At 40.0% G+C, this 22,182-nt stretch overlaps 1 protein-coding gene across 4 annotated transcripts in view; it reads left to right on the plus strand.

Annotated features, from left to right (window-relative positions):
- Window positions 1-22,182, plus strand: part of TESPA1 (thymocyte expressed, positive selection associated 1) — a 34,511-nt gene that overhangs the window by 6,974 nt on the left and 5,355 nt on the right. The window contains exons 2-10 of one of the 4 annotated variants that reach the window (XM_057299434.1): window positions 3,174-3,381; window positions 4,258-4,300; window positions 9,880-9,929; window positions 10,536-10,589; window positions 11,348-11,384; window positions 11,628-11,726; window positions 13,829-14,037; window positions 14,537-15,348; window positions 16,516-16,615. In XM_057299434.1, the coding sequence (XP_057155417.1) occupies window positions 3,219-3,381; window positions 4,258-4,300; window positions 9,880-9,929; window positions 10,536-10,589; window positions 11,348-11,384; window positions 11,628-11,726; window positions 13,829-14,037; window positions 14,537-15,348; window positions 16,516-16,614 (1,566 nt within the window). In that variant the 5' untranslated portion in view covers window positions 3,174-3,218 and the 3' untranslated portion in view covers window position 16,615. Of the gene's footprint in view, window positions 1-3,172; window positions 3,382-4,165; window positions 4,301-9,758; window positions 9,930-10,535; window positions 10,590-11,347; window positions 11,385-11,627; window positions 11,727-13,828; window positions 14,038-14,536; window positions 15,349-16,515; window positions 16,616-22,182 lie in introns of those variants that run through there. The other 3 variants (XM_034935701.3, XM_057299435.1, XM_024931120.3) reach the window with 3 other exon arrangements.

The following is a 22,182-nucleotide window of genomic DNA, read 5'->3' on the forward strand; positions in this document are numbered from 1 at the left end:
TACCTTGTGTCTTTTCTTCAAGACTTGAGATCACTATTACTTTTTCAAGTAGAAAAATTATTACATTCTCACCCAAATTGCCAGGAAAATGTCTGTCATTCTCAGTGAACACTTAACCTGTCTGGTCTTTTTATTGTCATACCTACAATTGCCATTTATTTGTAAGCCTTTCTTTGGAACTCTTAAGCATTAAGGATTCTGCCTTCATAGGCATTTTCCTTTAAGAATTAACATTAAGTAAAACTTCTGTACATAGGACATAGAGACAGGGAGTAAATAGGGATTAGTCAAGAAAATGCAATTTTTGTTCTCAGTTGTAGGAACTTGTAGGATAAAAACAAGTCTTAGAATAACCATCTCTCTTTTCTCCAACTTTCAACCCACAACATTTTTACATGCTTAGTAAGCACATAGTTACCAGCTTATTGTTACTGTTTTGAAGCTGATCTCCCTGCACGTGTCTCTGATGACTCTGGAAGGCACTGGGCTCCTATGAGGAAAGGGCACCTTCTAAACATTCACTCGTTTAGACAATGAGTATTCATTAAGTGGTTACAATGTGTTAGATTCTGTTTTAGGCATTAGAAACACAGCAGTAAATGACCCAAAATTTCTGTCCTCGTGGAGCTTGTATTCTAATCAGAAGAGTAAACAATAAATTGGGTAAATAAATGAAATGTAAAGTATGTTAGTGATAAGATCTAAGAAGAAAAAAATCAAGCAGAGAAAGAGCTCAGTGAAAGCGATTAAGGTAGGCTGTGGAAGCCAGGCATGGCTCCATGGAGGAGACTGGTTAAGAGCTGGACACTGCAGGGTGAGTGTGGCAAAGACTGAGGAAGATAAAGAGAAGGAGGGAAAGAATTTGAGAAAACCGAGGTTAAAAAAAGAGGTAAGTATTTTCAGGGGATGCAGAGGAAATTAGCCTATATTATTGCGATATATTTTTGAAGATGTGGGAGGAATGTAAAATAGATTCATATCACAGAGGATGTTGAAACCCCCCACCTCCATTTCAATTAGTGAGATTCTGGAATTGTGCTAGGCAGTATAGGGGTTTGACGTAAAATAGCACATCCAGAAGTTTGTAGTACTAGATGCATCAATGTTAGGGCTATAATGTTTTCACTGACAAACTGAGATCAAATAAAAGGATGAAATTTTCCAAGGTTATACCATTTGAAGTGGCAGAATAAAGTATGAAATCCAGATATTCCTCCCTCCCTCCTTCTTTTCCTCCTTCTCTGCCTACCCTCCTGCCCTTCTGCATTCCTGCCCTCCTGGCTTCCTGGTTTCCTGCCTTCCTTTTGAGTTCTACTACCAAAAATGTTCTGTGAGCTGAAGATTCCCAGTGATCTAGGGGAGGTCCATTTCCTTCAGGAATTAAAAACAATAGGCAAGTCAGTCTTTGTGATTTTCTTCTCTGGGTTTTGGAACCAATCTCTTAAATATTTTGGATCACAGGACTAGGTAAACAAACTGATAAGACTTTTTAGATTCTTGTCCTAAGGTCATTCTAGTGGCAGTTGCATTAAATGCTCTGAAAGCTCTAAATACCAGGGTAAGTCTTCCAAGTCAGTAAGTTTGAAAGCTTCAAACATCACGATTTAATGGACATTATCTCCTCACGACAGCTCTGACCAAAGAATAGCAAGTCATCTCTGCTACTCCTCTTCGAGGCTTCTTTATGACATTAACTTCATTCAATGATTCAATTTTCTCTAAAAGGCACAGGCAGTAGACAAAGAGCCAGGTGCCCGGGGTTAAAGAGCAAAGTCTCATAGTGCTAACTACCATCTCACTTGGAAGAAAAATATGTCTTGGACTGGACCTGAAGTGAAGGAAGTTAGATCAGACAACAGTAATTATGTATTATTTTTTCCTAGGTATGTTTTGCCTGTAACAAGCAGAGGCACTAAAAACAATTTTACTGCCCTAGGAATGCATTTTATATTCAGGATGTTCTTTTCAAAAAAGCTATTTTAATGCCTATTTTGTTGGATGCCTCACTAATGGTTTTAAGTGTTGGAGGAACAGAAGTCTCTGTAAACTGGTAGTCTTCTTATTTTATTTTATTTTATTTTATTTATTTTATTTTATCAATAGTTAAAAGTGTAGCTCTTAAGATGATGTTGTTTATGGCAGCTCGAGGAAATAGGAGGATAAGACCTGGAGAGTTTCAGCCCCACTCCTATTTGCTCAGTGTGGTGGGATGCAAGTGTGGCCAGCGGGGGAGAGGCAGCAGGACAGAGTATGAGCCAATGAATATTACATTAGCCTCAAGCTTTTTTAAGCTCTATTTGGACAATTGAATGATTCTTCCCCTCTGTTCCTCTTTGAATGTGTATCTAGTGCCATCATTGTGTCTCTTGGAAAAATACATCAATATTTGGTAATGTTACATGAAATATGAATCGACAGGATTAGTAATTGCATTGATGAGCTGAGGAATAAATTCATAGTTAGGTAGAAGCACAAGTTGACAAATTAGAAAGTCATTATCCTGAAGGTGCTGGCTGCTAATTGCTTAAGGCAGTGTCTCCCTGCTTTTAATCACAGGGTATTTTTTTTTTTTCTGAGAGAAATCATATGTGGACTCCTAATACATAAAACAGGAACATAAAAAATCAAGACAAAAACTAAACAAACAAAACCCAGAATTCCTATAGTTGGAGTGACATCCTGGTTGTGGGACCTTAGAAAATCTGTTTTACCTTTGAGACCCTAAATTTTTTCATATGTCTTGATGAGGATAAAAAAATGAAGTGAATTTTATAAGTCGTAAACTTAAAGATGTTTTAGTCATAATGGAAGATTCTGGTAGACAACATTCTTAAGGATTAAAGAAAAAATGTTTTCTAATACAGCATTTCGATTACCCTGAGAAATAGAGATTCTTTAAGTCAGAAGAGTTTTCTTAATGTCCATTAAATCATGATGTTTGAAGCTTTCAAACTTTCTGACTTGAAAGACTTATCCCGGTATTTAGAGTTTTCAGAGCATTCCTTTTTTGCAGGAGAGACAGAAAATGAGCTAGGCATGTCCTCCCTGCTTTTGAATGGTCAGAGAGACCAAGCTCCTTTGGGCAGACACAGGAAAATTCAGGGGGCAACCCTGAGCATCATGGTGGTTTCTGAGCATATGATGAGGGAGTATCACTGTTTTTCAACTCTTAGGACGGCATTACTGTTACGGGAGGCCCTGAAGTCTGAGCCAGGGCCATGGAGGCCTCTGTGCTGAGCCCCACCTCCTGGGAGAAACGGCGGGCCTGGCTCCGTCAGAGCCGTAACTGGCAGACCCAGGTCCTAGAAGAGGAGGCTGCCGCCGCCCTGCAGGATGTCCCAGATCCTGAGCCTTCCAGCCTGGATGACGTTTTCCAAGAAGGTAAGAGACGAACATCAGACAGACGTCTATGTTGTCTGGCGGCAAAAGGTGACAGCAGGCCCAGGTCTGCAGAGTGTGAACAGGTTCCTTGTTTAGCCAGGCCCTCAGGGAGGACTGTTTTGACTGGTTTAAATATGTTTAGGAGAAAAGCTAAAGTAATACGAAATATGAATTATGTGAGAAAGAGACAGGCATAAGATTAGAAGGGAAGGGCACATTTTTGCATCATCCTGAGAAGCTTCTGTAAGAACCTGAGGCTGGGGGCTCTCTATGAATGCTTTGGGGTGTTTCTGTTTTGTCTGTGTAACAAGACCACACCCAAGCTGGATGCCTGGGCTCTGGCCACAATGCTGTCACTAACAAGCTGTGTGGCCTTTGGGAAGTCACTCACCTCTCTAAGACTTATTTGTCCAATTGAAGTAGTAGTACCTTTCCTACACTTCTCAGAGCTTCTTTGAGGTTCAAATGAGACCACAGTCATAAGAGCAAAACAAAAATTCTGATGGAAATAAATGCTTATTTGGTAGGAAGCAAAAAGCACAAAAACAAGGTTGTCTTTCTTTTTCTTTTTCTTTTTAAATGAGAAGGATCCACCCTTGTGGGAAAGGAACTCTCAAAAGACAGCAGTGGGCCTGACATCTTGGGCACTTTCCAGGTTCTTGGGAGGAAGGGAGAAAAGAAGCAGAGAGAGAGAAGAAATATCTACTATTTTTATATACGGTGTATTCCTCTCATATCTTAAAGAAAAGCTTTATGTAGAAAAAAAGATTCATGACGCAGCTTATGTAAGAATAAACTTGTGGAATGGAATTAGTTGCAGGGAGGAGGTCTGATTTCGTTCAGTTCTCACAGTGATCTAGTGTCTGACTTTTCTAGGGAATCCAATCAATAAAATTGAAGACTGGCTGCAGGATTGCGGGTAAGTGCTGGACAGGCAATGGGGTGGTATGTGGCTGATGGTTGAATTTGCTAACAGACACAACTCCTGGAAACTCAGAGACAGGAAGATGGATTTGATTTGGGCCTAAAGATTAGAAGTAAGGTTGAGATGGTGGTTGGAGGGGTGTTGCGGGTTTAGGGTGAACTGGTGATCACAATTGTGAATCAAGCGCAACTTGGGGCTAAGACTAAATTAGGCACGAGGTCTAGGAATAGAGGTTGGGTTTGAGCTAAAGCTAAGAGTGGATGGGGAATAGTTGGGGTGAGTTCCAGACCCCTACTCCCCTGACTTCCCCCTTTAGATTGGAGTCTTACATTGTGTAACAAAAGGAATTGGAAACCTGATCATTCTTGCTGAAGAGCAATTCAACTGTGTTATTTATTTCTACTGCAGAGCACAGGAGAAGCTTAGGGTTTATGACAGTCATTCAAAGCAGGGGAAAATTGGAGCAGGCACTTCAAGGCAGTGCATTATCTCTTTCCTCAGAGATACTTTAAATTATGAGACCCCACAGCCCATCAGCCTGTACCGTTCTTAGGCTCAGTATACCCAGACACAAAAGGAAGAATTCTGTGATCTATTTAGTCTTCTGTGTAATAATGAATTCTCAGAATGGACAACTTCTGCCTGCTCCTTATTTTCCCTCCAGGAATGTCTCAAGTTTTATATAGCCTTTAATCTAAACTCATCTATTAATTGGCATAAAGAAACCCATTCTTGCTTATTTGGTAGGAAATAAATAGCACCAAATAATCCAAGGTTGTTTATTTCACCTGTACCCAAGAAGGCAATGCAGGAAGGATTTATTTTGTGTTTGTTTTGTTGTTTGAAAAAACCTGTTGTTCTCATTGCCCTCATCTTATTCATAATTCATTGATTTCAAAGTCAATTAGAGGACCCACAGAATACAGGAAGAAAAGAATGGTGGTAATCAGAATGTTTGCAGGTTTGGGTGAGAAGCCTAGGATGAGAACTGTCCTAGGATTTAAAATACTTACCAGATATGTACAGGGGAAACAGTCAGCTCAGTTAATGTCCTTATCTCATTAACTACTCTTGAGTCATCAATTCATGTCAGCAATTATTAATTACGCTTTTGCTAACTGTCTGATTATCTGAATAACCTAGAGGGGTGCCAAGTAGTTTAAAATATGCTCATTGACTTAGAACATATTTCATTCTAATTGAAAATAATAAATTCACAGAAATACAAGATAATAAACTCTAGAAATCATCTTTCTTCACTCATGCTCTACAAAGATAAACCCTGAACCAAAATTTATGACAAAAAGGTGGTCTGGTTAGTGAAAAGTCTCCAAGATTTGAGCCTAATTCTTGTGCTACTAAGTGTTTAACCAACCATAAGCTAATAACTTAAATTCTGTTCACTGTAGACACCTGAGCTATAAAGTGGGACGCTTAAAATAATACAGTCTAAGGGTTCTCGTGAGGTTTAAATGAGATGATATATGTGTATGTGCTTTATGCTTTTAATAGTGAGTGACTGGTGAGTTTTATAAAGGAGGAGTTTATACCTACCTATAATTCCACAAAATGTCTGTCTATATCTATCCATCTATCTACGTCTGTTTATTTATCAGAAAAAAAATTCCCAGAAATGATGCATATTAACTCTTGGATAGTGATTACCTGGAAGAAGGAAAAGAATTGACTTTAGAAGTAAAATCAGACTTTAGTTATATCTTTAATATTTAATTTTTTATTTTACATTATATATTACTTAATATTTTATTTTTTCTGAAGCAAATATGGCAAAATGTTTACATGTGTGAAAATAGAGTGACTGGTGCAAGGGTATCTGTTACATTTTCATTATGTATCTATGTTTTGAAAAGATTTCAAATATTTAAACTTCAAAACGGCCATAAAGAGTTAATCAACATACTTGCATTTGTCTTTGGAAGGGGAATTGTTGGAGTCAGAACATTTTCCAATTTCCTCTGTTTTCTAATTCTGTTTAAGTGTGTAATACTTCTTAATTGCATGGAAAAGCTAGAAAAACTAAAGGACAATAATGACAATGATTGATAGTGAGAGTACACTTGACTTTTGGTAATAGCTAATGAAGAAGATAGAGGGAAAATGCATTCTAAATATGAGATTCTGAATTACCACAGTATTCCATGCTCCAAGGCCACAGAGGAAAGAGGATAAACAAGGAGCCCGCATTTACTGATTATCTGTCCACTCTGCCAGGTGCCCTGAGGGGCACTTTTCAAATTTTATTCCAAGACCGTATAGTTTCCATTTTTCTTTCCAAAGCCAAACATCCTCTGGTAGCAAGAGCATCTTCTTTTCTGACAAGCTCTGCAGGAGAGTTCACCAACATCTCAGGCAATTTAGTGTCAATGTTTCTCAGTGCAATTGAATCTAGCGGCCGACTATTCTGCCACAGGATCTGATCATGCATGTCTTTTCAAACTATGCCTCTCCTTTTTTCTTTCTCCTCCTAAGCTCTCGGGATTTTCTGGGACATGACTGTGTTGCTCATGAATCACCAGAGGTGGGGTTGGGAGCCCAAAAATCATCTGTGTGGGCTTCAGCTTAAATCTCTGCAGGCAGGTAGCTATGGAAACATCTAGAAGAAGCTAAAAATAGCCATATACTTCTTCCCACAATCCAACCCCTCCTCCCTACTATTTGTTTATGAACTGCATATACAGAAAGAGCAATACCTTGGCTCTTTCATTTGAGACTTAAAATGATGCTAAGGAATTTTTCAATGCAAGGGTGGGAAGAGGGGAGCAACTATACATCTAGTCCCTGGTCATTGATTTTATGGCCTATCCGATAACCCATGGAAGGCCTGGGACATGAGTGATGGACATAAAGTCTCAAATCATCGTGCTCGGTGAGAAAGCATCAATAGCTCCAGGCCCATGTCCACACTGCTGTTGTAGGTTCCACAGAATGCCCCAAGACCCACCAATGGCTATTCCTCATAAAGAGAATAGAAATACTTGGCAGATTATAACTAAAGAAGAGAAATGTAGGATAAGCACCCAATAAAAACTTGTATCCAATGAATACAAGTGAGTTTTGCTTTGGACAAACCAGAAATTTTATCAGTGACATTTTAAATGTAAATTTTATTGAAGTTCAGCATACATATCAGTAACATTTTCCTTTTTAATATAAATTATATTGAAGTATAATATACTTACTGAAAAATGAATGAGTATTAAATATGTAGCTGAGGCTAGGCACATGGCTCATGCCTGTAACCCCAGCACTTTGGGAGCCCAAGGCAGGAGGATTGCTTGAGCCCAAGAGTTCAAGACCACCCTGGGCAATGTACCAATACTCCATCTCTACAAGGAAAAAAAAAAACAACAGTTTTTTTAAAATTAGCCAGGCATGGCAGCACCTTTAGTCCTAGCTACTCAGGAGATTGAGGCAGGAGGCTCTCTTGGGCTTAGGAGTTCAAGGCGACAGTGAGCTATTCTCACTGTGCTCCAACCTGGGAGACAGAGTGAGACCCTGTCAACAAATAAATAATAGGCAAATAAATAAATACATAAATAGCTCAATGAATTTTCACAAAGGGAATACACCCATGAAACCTAAAGCAGAGCATCACCAGCATTCCAAATGCCTCCTTTCCGTCCGTTTCGTTCACTATCCTGCCTCCAAGGGTAACAAATACCCTGACTTGTAACATCATAGATATGTTTGGGATTATTTTGAACTTTATAGAAATAGAGTCATATAACATGTACTGTTTTATGTGTGTTTCTTTTGCTTAGCATTATGTTTATGATGCTTATCCAAGTATTCGCATGCAGCCGTAACTCATTCTTATTATTGTGTAATATTAAGTTGTATAGTTATTATATAATTGTTTAATTTTATAATAAATAGGGATTTGGAGGCTTCCATTTTTTGGTTATCATGACTAGTATTTACTTGGGGGAACCTATGCAGGCATGTCCATTGGGTACAACCTAGAAATGGAATTGTAGTCTATTTAAATTGTACCTCTAGTAATAGTAGGCCTTAGTAGTGGCACTACTGTGCAGCTACAACACAAGCGTTAAATACAGTAGTAAATTGCAATATTCTAGTACTTGACTATATTAGCTATCATGCTGTTTTTAGTAGTAATAGTAAATATTACAGTTACACATGTTTGTAGTATTATACCACAACATATTTTATGTAATTATATATTAGGAAGAGAAAAATATATTTATAGTTCTAGGTGCATTATTAGAGTTACCTATTCTTAATGAGCTTGCCTATTATTTCATATTTTATAATGAACCTTTGATGTAGTATTTTTCATAAGGACATATTAAAATTCAGATTTTGGTAAACATGGTTGATTTTTTTGCTATTGAAAGGAGTTACAAGCAAAAGATATATCTATATCTATCTATCTATCTACACACACATATATATATATATACATATATAAATATGTAGTGACTTATTTTGTAAAATTTAGGCAGAACTTGACCTACAGATATTTGGTTAGTAAGCCTATTCCCACTGTTACACACGCCATGAAGTGATATTCCAGTGGCCTGAGAGTAATCTGGATTGCTGGAGACTGATAAAGAGAAAAGCTCCTTTAGGACCAGCACCAGTGGATGCACTTCAGTTTCTCTGCTAACTCACGTTACTGACCCTTTTCCCCTCCAACCTCCACTTGAGATTACATTTAAAGCACCATGAACAACTTCCATGTAAAAAGCTTTAGGAAAGCAAACTCTACAAAATTCACAACATATCAGTGTTTGAAGTAGACTCAGATGATGATAATATCTAGGGTTCCAAATTCCCTTACGTAATATTTGAGAACAAAACAGCCACAATGAGCCAGGACTAGAATCTGGATGTGCTGATCACATTTCAAAGCCCTGTCACAGATTACTTCACACACCTGTTTTGGACAGAGAGAATTTCTTCCTTGTTTGTAAAACTGAGCTGTCTCTCACCACCATTTGTGCTGATTTCGGTTTGTTCTTCTGGTGGAGATGGTAAATGTTTGATAAGACCATGCCTGAAAATTTTAAAATATCTCTAACCAGGATACAATTTCTGCTGTTTCCTGAATGACATGATATTCAGCAATAACATGGTTCAGAGAGAAGGAAGGAAGTGTGGGTAGTTAAGGTGATCTAAAAGTTTTAAGAAAACCTAGAAATTTATATTTGTGATTTGGAAATTATGGCACGCAAACCCCTGCTTCTATGAATGTAATTCTCCCGTTTTGCTTCAATATTCTTTCTTTCCTGTTTCACCTAAAGACCGAAGAATCATTGTTAAGTTGACTTTCGTCCTTTAGTCCTGTGGCCAGGACAACAGAAGCACAATCTAAAATATAGTGCATTCCAGCCCCAGTTTCCCCAACTACTTCTATGAATTTTTCAGACAAGTAACCACTCTGTCTTTGTTTTCTCCAACATAAAAGCAAATTAAATACTACTGACTCTCACTGGAAAAGAATATGAATATGTGTGAGTTTTTCCATGAAAAAACTCCTTGGAAAATGTAGTAAGTGACTTCAACCTATAAGACTGTTTTTGGTTTAGATACTCTGAAGAAGGATTTTCTGAGGAAGCAGGACAGTTTATCTACAATGGTGAGTATAGGTTCTGTCCATCTATTTTTCTTCTACCTGGAGAGTGATATACCTGTGCGTGTGTGTGTGTGAGTGTTTATGCACATATACATGCATAGGCATGCAAAAGAGTCCCTGAGTGTTCTTAAACTGGCTGCAAAACACTATTCGTGGTCACAAGACTTCAGGAAATCCAGAAGAAAGTGCTGGCTCAGAGCCCACAGGCTCACTAACAGTCATAGGCTATGTTCTGCTAGTGGTTGCTCAGATAACAACCACTGCTATAGGAAAAGAACTTTATAAAATATGTGTTTATATGGGTGTGAGTGCCCACCCCCATGTGTTTGCTGTTTGGCAGGGGATTGTGTACATAACTATGTGATATAGGGGAAAGGTTATAGGTGAATGCATGTATGATTGTTTCTGAATCAAAAATGAATATGACTTCTGAGGTGATATATGTACAGTTTGTGGTAATTTGACAAACGTGGGTATCTAGTATGATTATCTGGTTGTGCAAGTCTAGTCTAAGGGCATGTGAAGATGTTTGTGTATGCAGGGGTGTGCATGTGCATGTGTATATGTTCCATCCTGGTTTTCTGTGACCCTCACCTGATTATTGGACAGGCTTCTGCAGCCATGGGACCAGCTTTGAAGATGACTTGACCCTGGGAGCAGAGGGTAAGTGGCACAGTTCTCTGAGGTTGGGATGAGAAAACAGGATATACATTGTATGAATTCAGGATAGGATGGAAGTGCAAAACTTCAGAAAGAAACAGCCCATCCCTGGGGTCTTATCTACAGGGAAAGGGCAGTCTCATTATTATCTAATGTAAAATGCAGAAGGCATCACATGCCCAGAAACACCTCCTCATCAGCCTACCATGACTCTTACTGGTTCATCACTGGAACTTTCCTTTGGCCCCTGGGATGATAACATATAAAATTACTATAATGTTTGCTGCTCAGATAGCTTTAAGACTGTTTTCTGTACAGAAACTCCAAACAAGTCTGTGCATTGGATGTAAAATAGAGACTATACTGCAGGAGGAGAAGGACATCAGTAAAGAATGAAAGCACAGCAACCTACCAGTGTCTCCTGGGAGCTTTAAAGACTTGTGTAGGGGGACAGGAACACTAGCCAGGAAGGCCAAATGACTCTATCCTTTTTAGGACAGAGGGGCTCTTGCCTAAACATCAGTCATGGGTCAGAAGTTCAGAGGGTTAAGGCCAGTTACTCTCTGGCATATCTGTCCCTATTCCAGAACTGTGTTAGGTAATCTTGAGGCCCCAAGAAGTGCAGAATTTATGGGGTCCAGCTAGCCTGTCATAGTCACAAAAAGAAACAGAGGGGACTGAGTTTTAAGTTCAGAGGGGCAACACAGGTGATTTTCATTTTCCCTTCTAATTTGCTCTTTGCTTCTCTGTTTCTTGTCCAGCCACACTACTGGCCGCCAATGGCAAACTCTTCTCCAGGTAAGTGTTAGGTTCAGCCAGGGTGAATGATGTCTCCTTTAAGAATCAGTGAATTGGGGTAGGTCAAAGAGATTAAAATAAAGAGCTAAAGATTCACATTAGAGAGTGAGACTTTCCAACGAACAACCACTGCATAGACTAAAAGGTACTGTTCAGGGGGTGAATAAGTCCAGCAGGGATTCCTCGAAGCCAGGGTGCAGACTGGAAACAAGATTTGTATGACATCAGCTTTGATCTCTGCAGGAGTTTCCTCGAGACAGCCAGGCCTTGCCAGCTACTTGATCTTGGCTGTAGTTTGGCTTCCAGCAGCATGACTGGGGGGACCAACAAGACTAGTTCAAGGTAGGTACTGAAGTTTGGCAGGGTGGAAGGGTGGAGAAGATGAGAAGCATAGGAGAATGGAACCAAGAGTCATTGCCTGTTTTTTCTGGGATATCTTACTGGAGCTTTTATGCACTTTTACTGCATACTTGAAAAATGTGACCATATTTGTTTCAAGAATTGTGAAAGACACAGAGGAGTCTTCTCAGAGCTGAATACTATGTGTAAAATACAGGTGTCTCCTCCCACTGAAACTCGTACCCCAGGAGGTATAGTATTGATACCATCACAGTTCCAAGACTCAGAGTAGGTGCTCAGTAAACAATGTATTGATTAATTGACTAATTTGTTGACTGAATGAAGCAATAAAATATTAATTCATTCGGACAGGCAGGCCAGGCAATGACTGTATGGAATTTGAAAAAGATGAAGCAGCACTATTCACAATAGCAAAGACATGGAATCAACCCAGCTGCCCATCAGTGATAGACTGGATAAAGAAAATGTGGTTCATATACACGAATACTAGGCAGCCATTAAAAGGAACGCGTTCGTGTCCTTTGCAGGGACATGGATAGAGCTGGAAGCCGTTATCCTCAGCAAACTAACACAGGAACAGAAAACCAAACACCACATGTTTTCACGTCTAAGTGGGAGCTGAACAATGAGAACACATGGACACAGGGAGGGGAACAACACACACTGGGACCTGTCAGGGGATGGGGTGAGAGGAGGGAGACCATTAGGAAAAATAGCTAATGCATGCTGGGCTTAATACCTAGGTGATGGGTTGATAGGTGCAGCAAACCACCCTAGCACACGTTTACCTATGTAACAAACCTGCACTTCCTGCACATGTACCCCAGAACTTAAAACAAAAATGAAAATAAAAAAAGAAAAGATGAAGCAGACAAATAGCTTGATCCCAGGAGCTGAATGATTTAATAGGGTGGACAAAATATACACACAAATAACTCTTTGAAAAAGATGAAAAGTCAGGAAAACTGGTATGATATAATGAAAAGTATCTGAAATTTGAAGTCAAAATTTGAATTTGAGACCTGGTTCTGAGACTTAAATTTTGTCACATGACCAAATTTAGTAATTTATCCTCACTGAGCCTTAGTCCTAGTTCATACCCTAGTTCAATTTAATCAGAATGTCTGGAGATGGGATTCAAATATATGCATTTTTAAAGCCCGCAAAGGTGACCCTAACATGTAGCCATGGTTGAGAAGCACTGATCCAGTTTTATGCCCACAGTTCACAGATAGGGAAACTTAGGACCATGGAGATAAAAGCTGGCAAGGACAAGAGTAGATCCAGGGATTCCAACCGTCCAGCTATTAGCTAAACAAGATGGTCCCTATTTGATCAAAAAGCCCAGCATACTTTCTGAAGAGAGTGATAGTGATTATTCAAAGCCTCAAATAATAATAGCTTCCCTTAGCCTCACTGTCTGAAACACAATTACTAAGCTCTAGTGTCACCCAGGTTGGTGGAACTCCGATTTAGACATAAATCCAGGTTGATACCATAAAGAGAGAGTGCGTGCACGCGATCTTCTGTGACACAGGACTTCTGCACTGAAAATAGTGCTAGAAAGGAGCATACCTCTCAAAATCAGGTTTTGGATGTACTTATTGATTACTTTTTGCCCTAAGATCAAGAATAAAAATGTTTACCTTCAGGGGTTCTATGTTTCTTACATATTCATTGCTTAGTTGTCCCACGCAACAACCACTGGGGCAAGTCGGATGGCAAATTTGGGAACTGAACACTTAATGATGCAACTGTGAAATTTATTTGTATCTATGCTGCTCTTATTTTTCAAAATCCTTTTATATTTACTTAAATTTTTATTCGTCTGCAATAAGTTGTTCAAAGTACTGTACTAAAATTTTATTCAGTTTTTATAACTAGGGTTGGATTGTAGTTTCCATGTTTCCAACAGATAATTTAGGTTCAGAGAAGTGAAAGCTTTTCTCAAAGTCACAGTGAAAAGTAGAGAAATGGACAGAAAAGAATTTCAGTCTTCTGACACTTTTATTAGATATTCTGATATTCTGAATTACCATGTGTCTCAAAGTTGTCCCTTATTTACCCAAACTCCCTCATTTCAGCATCTCAGAAATTCTGGACAAAGTGCAAGAAGATGCAGAAGATGTCCTCTTCAGTCTGGGCTTTGGCCAAGAGGATCACAAAGACACTTCTCGGATACCCGCCCGATTTTTCACCACCCCCTCTCAGGCCAAGGGCATTGATTTCCAGCTCTTCCTGAAGTCCCAGGTGCGGAGGATTGAAATGGAAGACCCCTGCCTCATGCTGGCCAGTGAGTGTCCCTCCCAGGCACCTGCTCTACTTCCCTTTTCCTTTAGATTTTCACAGCAGGGCTCAGTGGCTTCAAATCCTGCTTTCTCTTGGTTATCTTTAACCCTTTGCCTATTGTGTCTATTTCCTCTTATGTTGTCTTCAATGAAGATGGAGAACTCTGTCTGATTCTTTCTCTTAAAGAAATAGCCTTTAAGAGACTTCAGGCCACTACTGCTTCCTTTAGGCCTTCTTGCCTTTCAGTCAATCATATCAGCATGATGTCTATAAATCTTATCCCTCCTTTTTATTTCCCAGTTGGAATATCTACATGGGATGGGGTGTCAAGAAGTTACGAAATTCCAGAAAAAGAGTGTTAGAAATCTAAAAGGGAGAAACACTAGTAGGAAAATTGGAAGCTTCTCCCTGAATTTTGAGCTTTGGGGAGCCTCCTGAAGGGAGAGATTTAAGAAGATTTGCTGATGAACCCCAGACTTACCATCTTTAACTCTTGTACCCAGGCAGGTTTAAGCAGGTGCAAACACTGGCTGTCACTGCTGATGCCTTCTTCTGTCTCTACTCCTATGTGTCTAAGACACCTGTCCAAAAGTTCACACCATCCCACATGTTCTGGAATTGCAACCATCCAACTGATGTGCCATCCATCAGGATTCTGTCCCGAGAGCCTGAACCCCAGTCACCCAGAGACCGCCTTCGGAAAGCCATCTCCAAGATGTGTCTGTACACATGCCCCCGAGACCGGCCACCACCACCCCACAACACCCCCAAAAGGAACAGTTTGGACCAAGTTGTGTTGGAAGTGATGGACAAAGTGAAAGAAGAGAAGCAGTTCCTCCAGCAAGACTCTGATTTGGGGCAATTCTCACAGGAAGATCCTGTGCCCCCTGCTGAGGGTAAGAAGTTGCCCACTTCTCCCTATCCATGTGTCTTCTGCTGCAAAGAGGAAACACAGCAGAGGATGTCCACAGTGCTAGCACCATCCCAAACTCTGGATTCGAACCCCAAGGTACCCTGTTGCACACATTCTCTGCCCATAGAAGATCCACAGTGGAGCACAGACCCAGCTCAGATAAGGAGACAGCTGTGTAGTCTACCAGCCACCAATACGGAAACCCATCCAGCCAAGGATGAGACTTTCTGGAAAAGAAAGAGCAGAGCAAGAAAGAGCCTCTTCCAGAAGAATCTCATGGGCAGGAAGGTTAAGTCCTTGGACCTGTCCATCACCCAGCAGAAATGGAAGCAGAGTGTAGACAGACCAGAACTGCGTCGGTCTTTAAGCCAGCAGCCACAGGACACTTTTGACTTGGAGGAGGTAAGTGGGTTGGAGGTGAGGGAGAGACTGGCAGAGAAAGGCTGTAGATTCTTTCCCAGAAGATGAAGGGTTAGAACCCTTGGGGGAAAAATAATCCAGGCCTCCTGTCCTAGCCAGATATACCACTTTCTGATTTCAATTCAGGGTTAATATACAGGGAGAAAGAGACAGAGGCCTGGTTTCCTAAGAGCAGTCGAGTTTTCAGAGCTCCTTTGGTAATACTTACCTGATCTGATTGCCATTTAATGTTCTCATTAAGTACACCTCTCATTACCATTTGTTGTGGTCCTCATGAGATTACAAATGGAGAGCAGTTTTACACAAAGCTAACCACTCTTAAATAAAATAAATTCTCCCTTACCTTGACAAATATCTAACCATAAAGACCCAGAAGTCCAGATTTCAATTTAGGATTCTCAGACTCTTAGGACTTCTGTGCTAAAATGTGACAGTGTGAGCAGAACCACTCCCCAGCTCCTGACCTGTTCCCTTCTCTTCCAGTGCCCAGACCTGTCCTATACCATAAGGGACCTTGCATGTCCATGTTTGGTCACCCGAGCCTGCACATCCAAATGCCACAAGCTCCCACCTACACAAACAGCCATTGGTCATCATTTGGGCCTAGGCTGCATACACTACTGGAGAGGTCAGCCCTTGAGAGAACAGTCATCAGGCAAAACCAGCGCACATTCCTGCAACCGGCTTGGGGCCATTTGACCAGCAAACTTTGTGATTCTGGGTAACCAAAGAATGTTCTAGAAGGAATAGTGCAGGACTAGGTGGGCACATTCTCTAAGTCCACCAACTCTTCATGTTCTCTAAGTCCACCAACTCTTCTGACCCTCTAAGACTCAGAACTCCTCTCGCCTGGGTCTATGGAAGATACTTCCATGAAGTGTTGGGATTTCTTTAAAAAGCTTTTAAATCCTTGCCACAAAAAGAAGCCGTGATTATTTGAAATATCATTTGCATGTATGTCACCTCTCCTTGAATGTAGAGCTACACCTCCGCTCCTGCCTTCCTCATTACTGTGTCCCTGACACCACAGAAGAGGCTGTCTCTCAAGTACACTCAGCCTCCTTCCCCTACAGCTACCTGCCACCTGCACCTTTCCTTACCCCCTTTCCCCCTTGGCTCTGGCTGAGTTCTGTGGGATCTTGGTTACAGGTGCAAAGCAACAGTGAGGAGGAGCAGAGTCAGAGTCGCTGGCCCAGCAGACCCAGGCACCCCCACCACCACCAGACTTTTGCTGGCAAAGACTCGTGAAGTAAGTGGGCCTCTCTCAGGCAGTTCTCAAACCTGGCTGCACATTGTAATCAAATGAAGAAGGTTTTTTTTTTTTTTTTAAACCCATAATAAAGGGTCCCACATTCTGTAATTCTGATTTAATTGGAAACCAATGACTAATTATTTTAAGCTTCCAGGTAATTCTATTATGGCTAGAAAATACCTCTCTAGATCAATGATGCCCAGGCTTTGGCAGGCATCACAATCACCTGGAGGGCTTGTTAAAATACAAATGACCAGATCCCAGCTCCCAGAGTGTCTGATTGAATTGGCCTGGATAGAACCAAAGAATTTGCATTTCTAAGAAGTTCTCAGGTGATGCTATTGCTGCTGGTCTGGTAATCACAGTCTGAGAACTGCTGTTCCAGGAGACATTGTGTAGAACTTTAATATTCAAACTGTAGTCTACAGATACAATGAGCATCAGCATCCCCTGGGATTTTGTTAGAAATGTGGACTGTCAGCCCCCACCCCAGACCTAATGAATCACAGTTTTACCAAGATCTTTAGGTTAGATAATTGATCGCATATTGAAGTTTGAAACTCATTGTAGTAGAAGTTTTGTAACAGGTGAGGACCAGCCATGGAAATCAATATCCCAACACCTGCTTTCAGCTATGATCTAATCAGCCCACATCATTGGACTCAGAGCAGACTCCTCAATGTACCTCACAGCTATGCTCATTTAGGGTCTGAGCTCCCTTCTGCAACTGTGGTCTGATGAAGGTAGCTCTCCCTCCCCTTCTCAAAGCAGGAAATGAATTTCACATTGTTATTTATTGCAGCTAAAATTTCTTTCCTCCAGATATGAGTTTTTCAGTATTAATTTTTTCAGAGATATCTCTTATACCTTTAAATAGTTTGGCCAGTAATTTATTATTTAAACTAATGAAAATTAATCTTTCTGTAGTTTTAACCACCTATGTACTACAACCACAAAGAAAATGGCATAAGGGATAATGGTATTTTCCCCAGATAGTATAAATTAAAATCTTTACTGAATTAAGTAAATAAATCTTGCTTAGAGATTCCTTAATTTTGGATATCTTGGTACCATTTTCTACATTTTCTAGTCTAATTGTTTTCTTAGTTAATACTCCAAAATTTCAGTGGTACTTGCTCAGACACACAAAGATATTTACAATTCTAACTGTTTTAATTCTAATTCTCTGTGGTTTTAGGAATCTAATCACTCTTGTTTCTCTCTTACCTACTACCTACATCTCAGGGTATATGAATCATATGTATATATTTAGTCACAAAAGAGGTAAATAGCAGAAGGCATCAATATGTCATATGCACTTCAAGAAGTTTCAGATGGTTTCAGTTGCTGGTCTGGCATGTTAGGAGCTAGAAGCGGCCACTCCACCCAAACAACAAGTAAAAAGCTGAACAGACTGAAAAATTAGTAACTGTTCTAGACCCATCAGAGAAGTGGGTCACAGGGCAAACCACTTCTCCTCAAATTAGAGAAATAGGCAAATGCAAAGATTTATGACTTGTTAGAGCAAAAACCCCAAAGCATAAACTCCCCCAGGAATCAGAACCACGGTAGAGAACCCGGACAATAACCGAGGAATTACTGGATGCTCAGCATGGACCAGTCTGAGAAATAAAAACTCTATAGAGACCCAGTCATTGGGAGGCCCCTTGTTTCTGGGAGTCTTACTTCTAGGAGCTCAACCATGTTCTCACAGGAAATACTGGAGAAGAATCCCCTAGTGTTTCCCGCAGGGGACGGGAGAAAGGAACCATTTTGAAATGCAGCAGAGCATTCTATTCCTCTTAACAAAGTCTTCCCTCGGGAGAAACTAGATACCAAAAACCTAACCGGATGAGGTTTTATCAGAGACTAACCGACCTGAAGGAAGGGAAACACCCAACTCCAGCCTACTCTAGCCATCCCGTCCCATTAAAGGGGACAGAGAGGATGAGAAGCACAGGTGAGAGTCACAATCCAGAGGCACAGGCTCACTGGAAGACTGAGACCTAACCATAAGACCGTGGAACACTTCCCTTCTCCCTAAACCTTACCACCACATTACTAAAAGCCTATTTACATCAATTTCTTTTACTCAGTACATCGAGTCCAGTTATAAAAAAAAGACATAGTAAAAGGCAAAAACAGGTTGAAGAAACAGAGAAACCATTAAAACCAGTCTCAGATATGACAGGGATGTTAGGATTATCAAACTGGAAATTTAAAACAACTAAAATGATAAGGGCTTTAATGGATAAAGTAGTCTGTGTGCAAGAACAGATGAGCAGAGAGATGGAAATCCTTAGAATAAAAAAAAACGCTAGAGATAAAAAATGGTGTCACAGAAATGAAGAATGCCTTTGATGGGCTTATTGGTGGACTGGACATGGCTGAGGAAAGAATCTCTGAGCTTGAGACTATAGCTATAAAAACCACCAAAACTTAAAAGCTAAGAGAAGACTGAAAAAAATAGAAGAGAATATCCATGAAATGTGGGACAGTTACAAAAGGTGTAACATATGCATAATGGAAATTCCAGAAGGAGAAGAAAGAGAGAAAGAAATAAAAGAAATATCTGAAACAATAATAATTGAGAATTTCCCCCAAATGAATGTCAGATACCAAACCACAGATCCAGAAAGCTCAGAGAACACCGAAAAGAATAAACGCAAAAAAAAAAACCCACAAAAATCTACACCTAAGCATATAATTTTTAAACTACAGAAAATCACAAGTAAAGGGAAAAATCATAAAAGAAGCCAGAAGGAAAAAACACCTTACCTATAAAAGAACAAAGATAAGAATTACATGCAACTTCTCCTCAGAAAATGTGTAGTATGTACTCCACAAGTAGGTTCTTGCCAAGAATTGAATTTACTCTAAAATGCAACACTTTGCTTAAGTGTTGTTTGTCCAGCAGATGTCAGCCTTGCACAAGAAAAAAAATGCCAAGATGTTCCACAAAGCAGGCTGTGTGCAGGATTTATATGGTTATACATTCCTGGGCAATCTATGCAATGCCCAGAACACAAGTTCCTCTCACAAACTTGTCCCAACTTTGTCTAAAGGTCAGTATTTTAAAATATCAGAATTGAATTGCTAGGGAGAAAGTATTGCTAGGAGTCATACATTTCAAGTACCTAACTAGATTCCATTTTCTGCCAGTGATGGGGCTTCATTACAGCAGGAGAGGAAATGGTTTAAAATGCTGTATTTTATTGATTCTAAGGCACACATTTTTCCACATTTTAACATCTCTGAAATTAGGTTGTGCCTTAAAATTCGTAGTGTCAGCCAAGTTAGTTGTCTTTTTTTGCCTCCTTAAGTGGAATGTAAAATAATTATGAGTCTTACAAAAAATGGTTTATCGTCATCAATGAAATAGAATAACTTTATAAATTAAATGCACTTTTTCTCTCAAGTAAATTAGGAAAATATTTTGTGATTTTTTTCTATGATTACCTAGAAGAATAAGAGATCTCTTCTTTCCTGACACAGTCTTTGGCTGAGGAAGGGGTCACAGTAGTTCCCAAATTTTTCCAATGTCCTGTGCATTTGTTTAACCATCTTTTCACAAAGCTGTAACCTATTTCTCTCAATCCACTCCTCTATTACCCTTTAAGAAATCTCAAGAAGTGGAGAGAGCTATGGCAACAGCTCACTACTGCCAATATTAAAGCCTGTGTGATAAATATGGAAGGGGGAAGTTCACTCACCACAATCAAAGGCAGAGCTAAGTGGGATAATTTTTTTCAGTTCTGCTGGGAAATAGTCCCACTTCTCCCTTTTTCAGAGTCTGTAATTATTTCCTGGAGATTAATGATCTTCCATTATAATGTCGTTTCAAGTCCCAGGTATTAACTACTACTTGTTAGTAGTGGATAGGAAGTGGTAGCAGCACTCAGCCAGCCACCGTGTAGCGTTGTGCAGCCCATGCATTGCCCAGAGACACCCAGCTGAGTAGGCAAATGGGAATTAGAATCCAGCCCTACTGAGCTTGCCATCCAAAAACTCTAGGGCTTTCATCTTCTAAGAGAGAGCTCCATTTTTTTCTAATTCATTCACATAAGGTGAGTGCCTTTCTGTAATTAGCACAAGGGCACTGCTGTGGTTTGAATGAGTCTCGCAAAGTTGGTATATTGGAACCTTAACCCCCCATGCAGTGCTGAGAGGTCAAACCTTTGAGAGGTGACTAAGTCATGAGGGCTCTGTCCTCGTAAATGGATTAATGTCACTATTGTGGGAGAGGATTCGTTATCTCAAGTGAGCTTGTTATAAAACCAAGTTTGGCTGTGTCTTGCTTTCTTGCCCTCTCACGCTGTCTTCCCCCTCCATCTTCCGCCATGGGATGATGCTACAAGGAGGCGCTCACCAGAGGCAGGCTTTTGACCTTGGATTTGCCAGCCTCCAGAATTGTAAGAAATAAATTTCTTTTCTTTAAAAATTGCCGTTATCTGTGGTATTGTTATGGCAACACGAAATGAAGTCAAACAGGCACCTTTTCTATTAAAAGAGGACCTTGACCCCCAGCCAACAGCTTTCTTCACTTGCCACCTTCTCATTTAGTCTCTGCTGGGAAAGAGGTTTTAATCTTCCTCCAAGTTCCTGAGAAAGGATGACCCACATCTTTCCTCATAATTTCCACCATGCTCAAAACTGTCAAATTCACAGCCCTTTCTATTGGTTTCCTGTGCTGACATTTAAACCACTTGACCTTTATCACACTTATAAGCGGCAGAGCCAAGGAGAAAGTTTTTATTTTTTGTCGTTCTTTTTGTTTCTTTTACCAGATCTGAGGTAGCACAGGTCAATATTTATTCTCTTTGTGAAGTGACCATATCTAGAGGTGGAAGTTTTCACTTTTATGGTCACCCCTGCTGGTGGCAGCAGAAGAGATAGGAGGGACTAGGTGGGAATGCTCGTTCAGAGCACAAGACAAAGAAGAAAACTAGCTTGAGATACCCCCAAATGGTGGGTAACTCAAAGCACTATCTGTTTGTACTTGGTAGAACCTGTGTAAGTTGGGTAGCTACAGTCTTCTTTTTGATGTAAGATTGTCCTATATGATAATATTACCAATAACAATATATATAGGGATTACTACATAGCAGACGGTATCTTTAGCACTTATGGATATTAAATCATTTCCTCCTATGATATAAGGTCTTTCATTATTCCCCATTTTATAGATGATGATACTGGACACAGTTATTTTTATATCAAAATAAATTCTGAAGAGGGACAGTCAGATGTGAAGTGTAAGAAGAGATTAGACAAGGGGGAGGGATAGTGGGAGGACATCATGAAAATGTGAATATTTTTCCACCTCATTTACAATTCTTACCAAGGTTGTTTTGCCTCTGTTGGGAAAATATAATTAAAAACAAAATCTCCTCCCACCCCAGGAAATCGCTCCACAAAGGTGTAAAAGAAAGAAAGTTTTATTTTTGAATACCATTGAAGCAGACTATGATATGCATTACAGAACATCCACTAAACAGATTGCAAACACAGAACGAAATCTTACCCTTGTACATAGCCAAGCAGATACAACCCATTACATGGCT

Source organism: Pan paniscus, chromosome 10 (genome assembly GCF_029289425.2).
Source record: "Pan paniscus chromosome 10, NHGRI_mPanPan1-v2.0_pri, whole genome shotgun sequence".
NCBI lineage: Eukaryota > Metazoa > Chordata > Mammalia > Primates > Hominidae > Pan > Pan paniscus.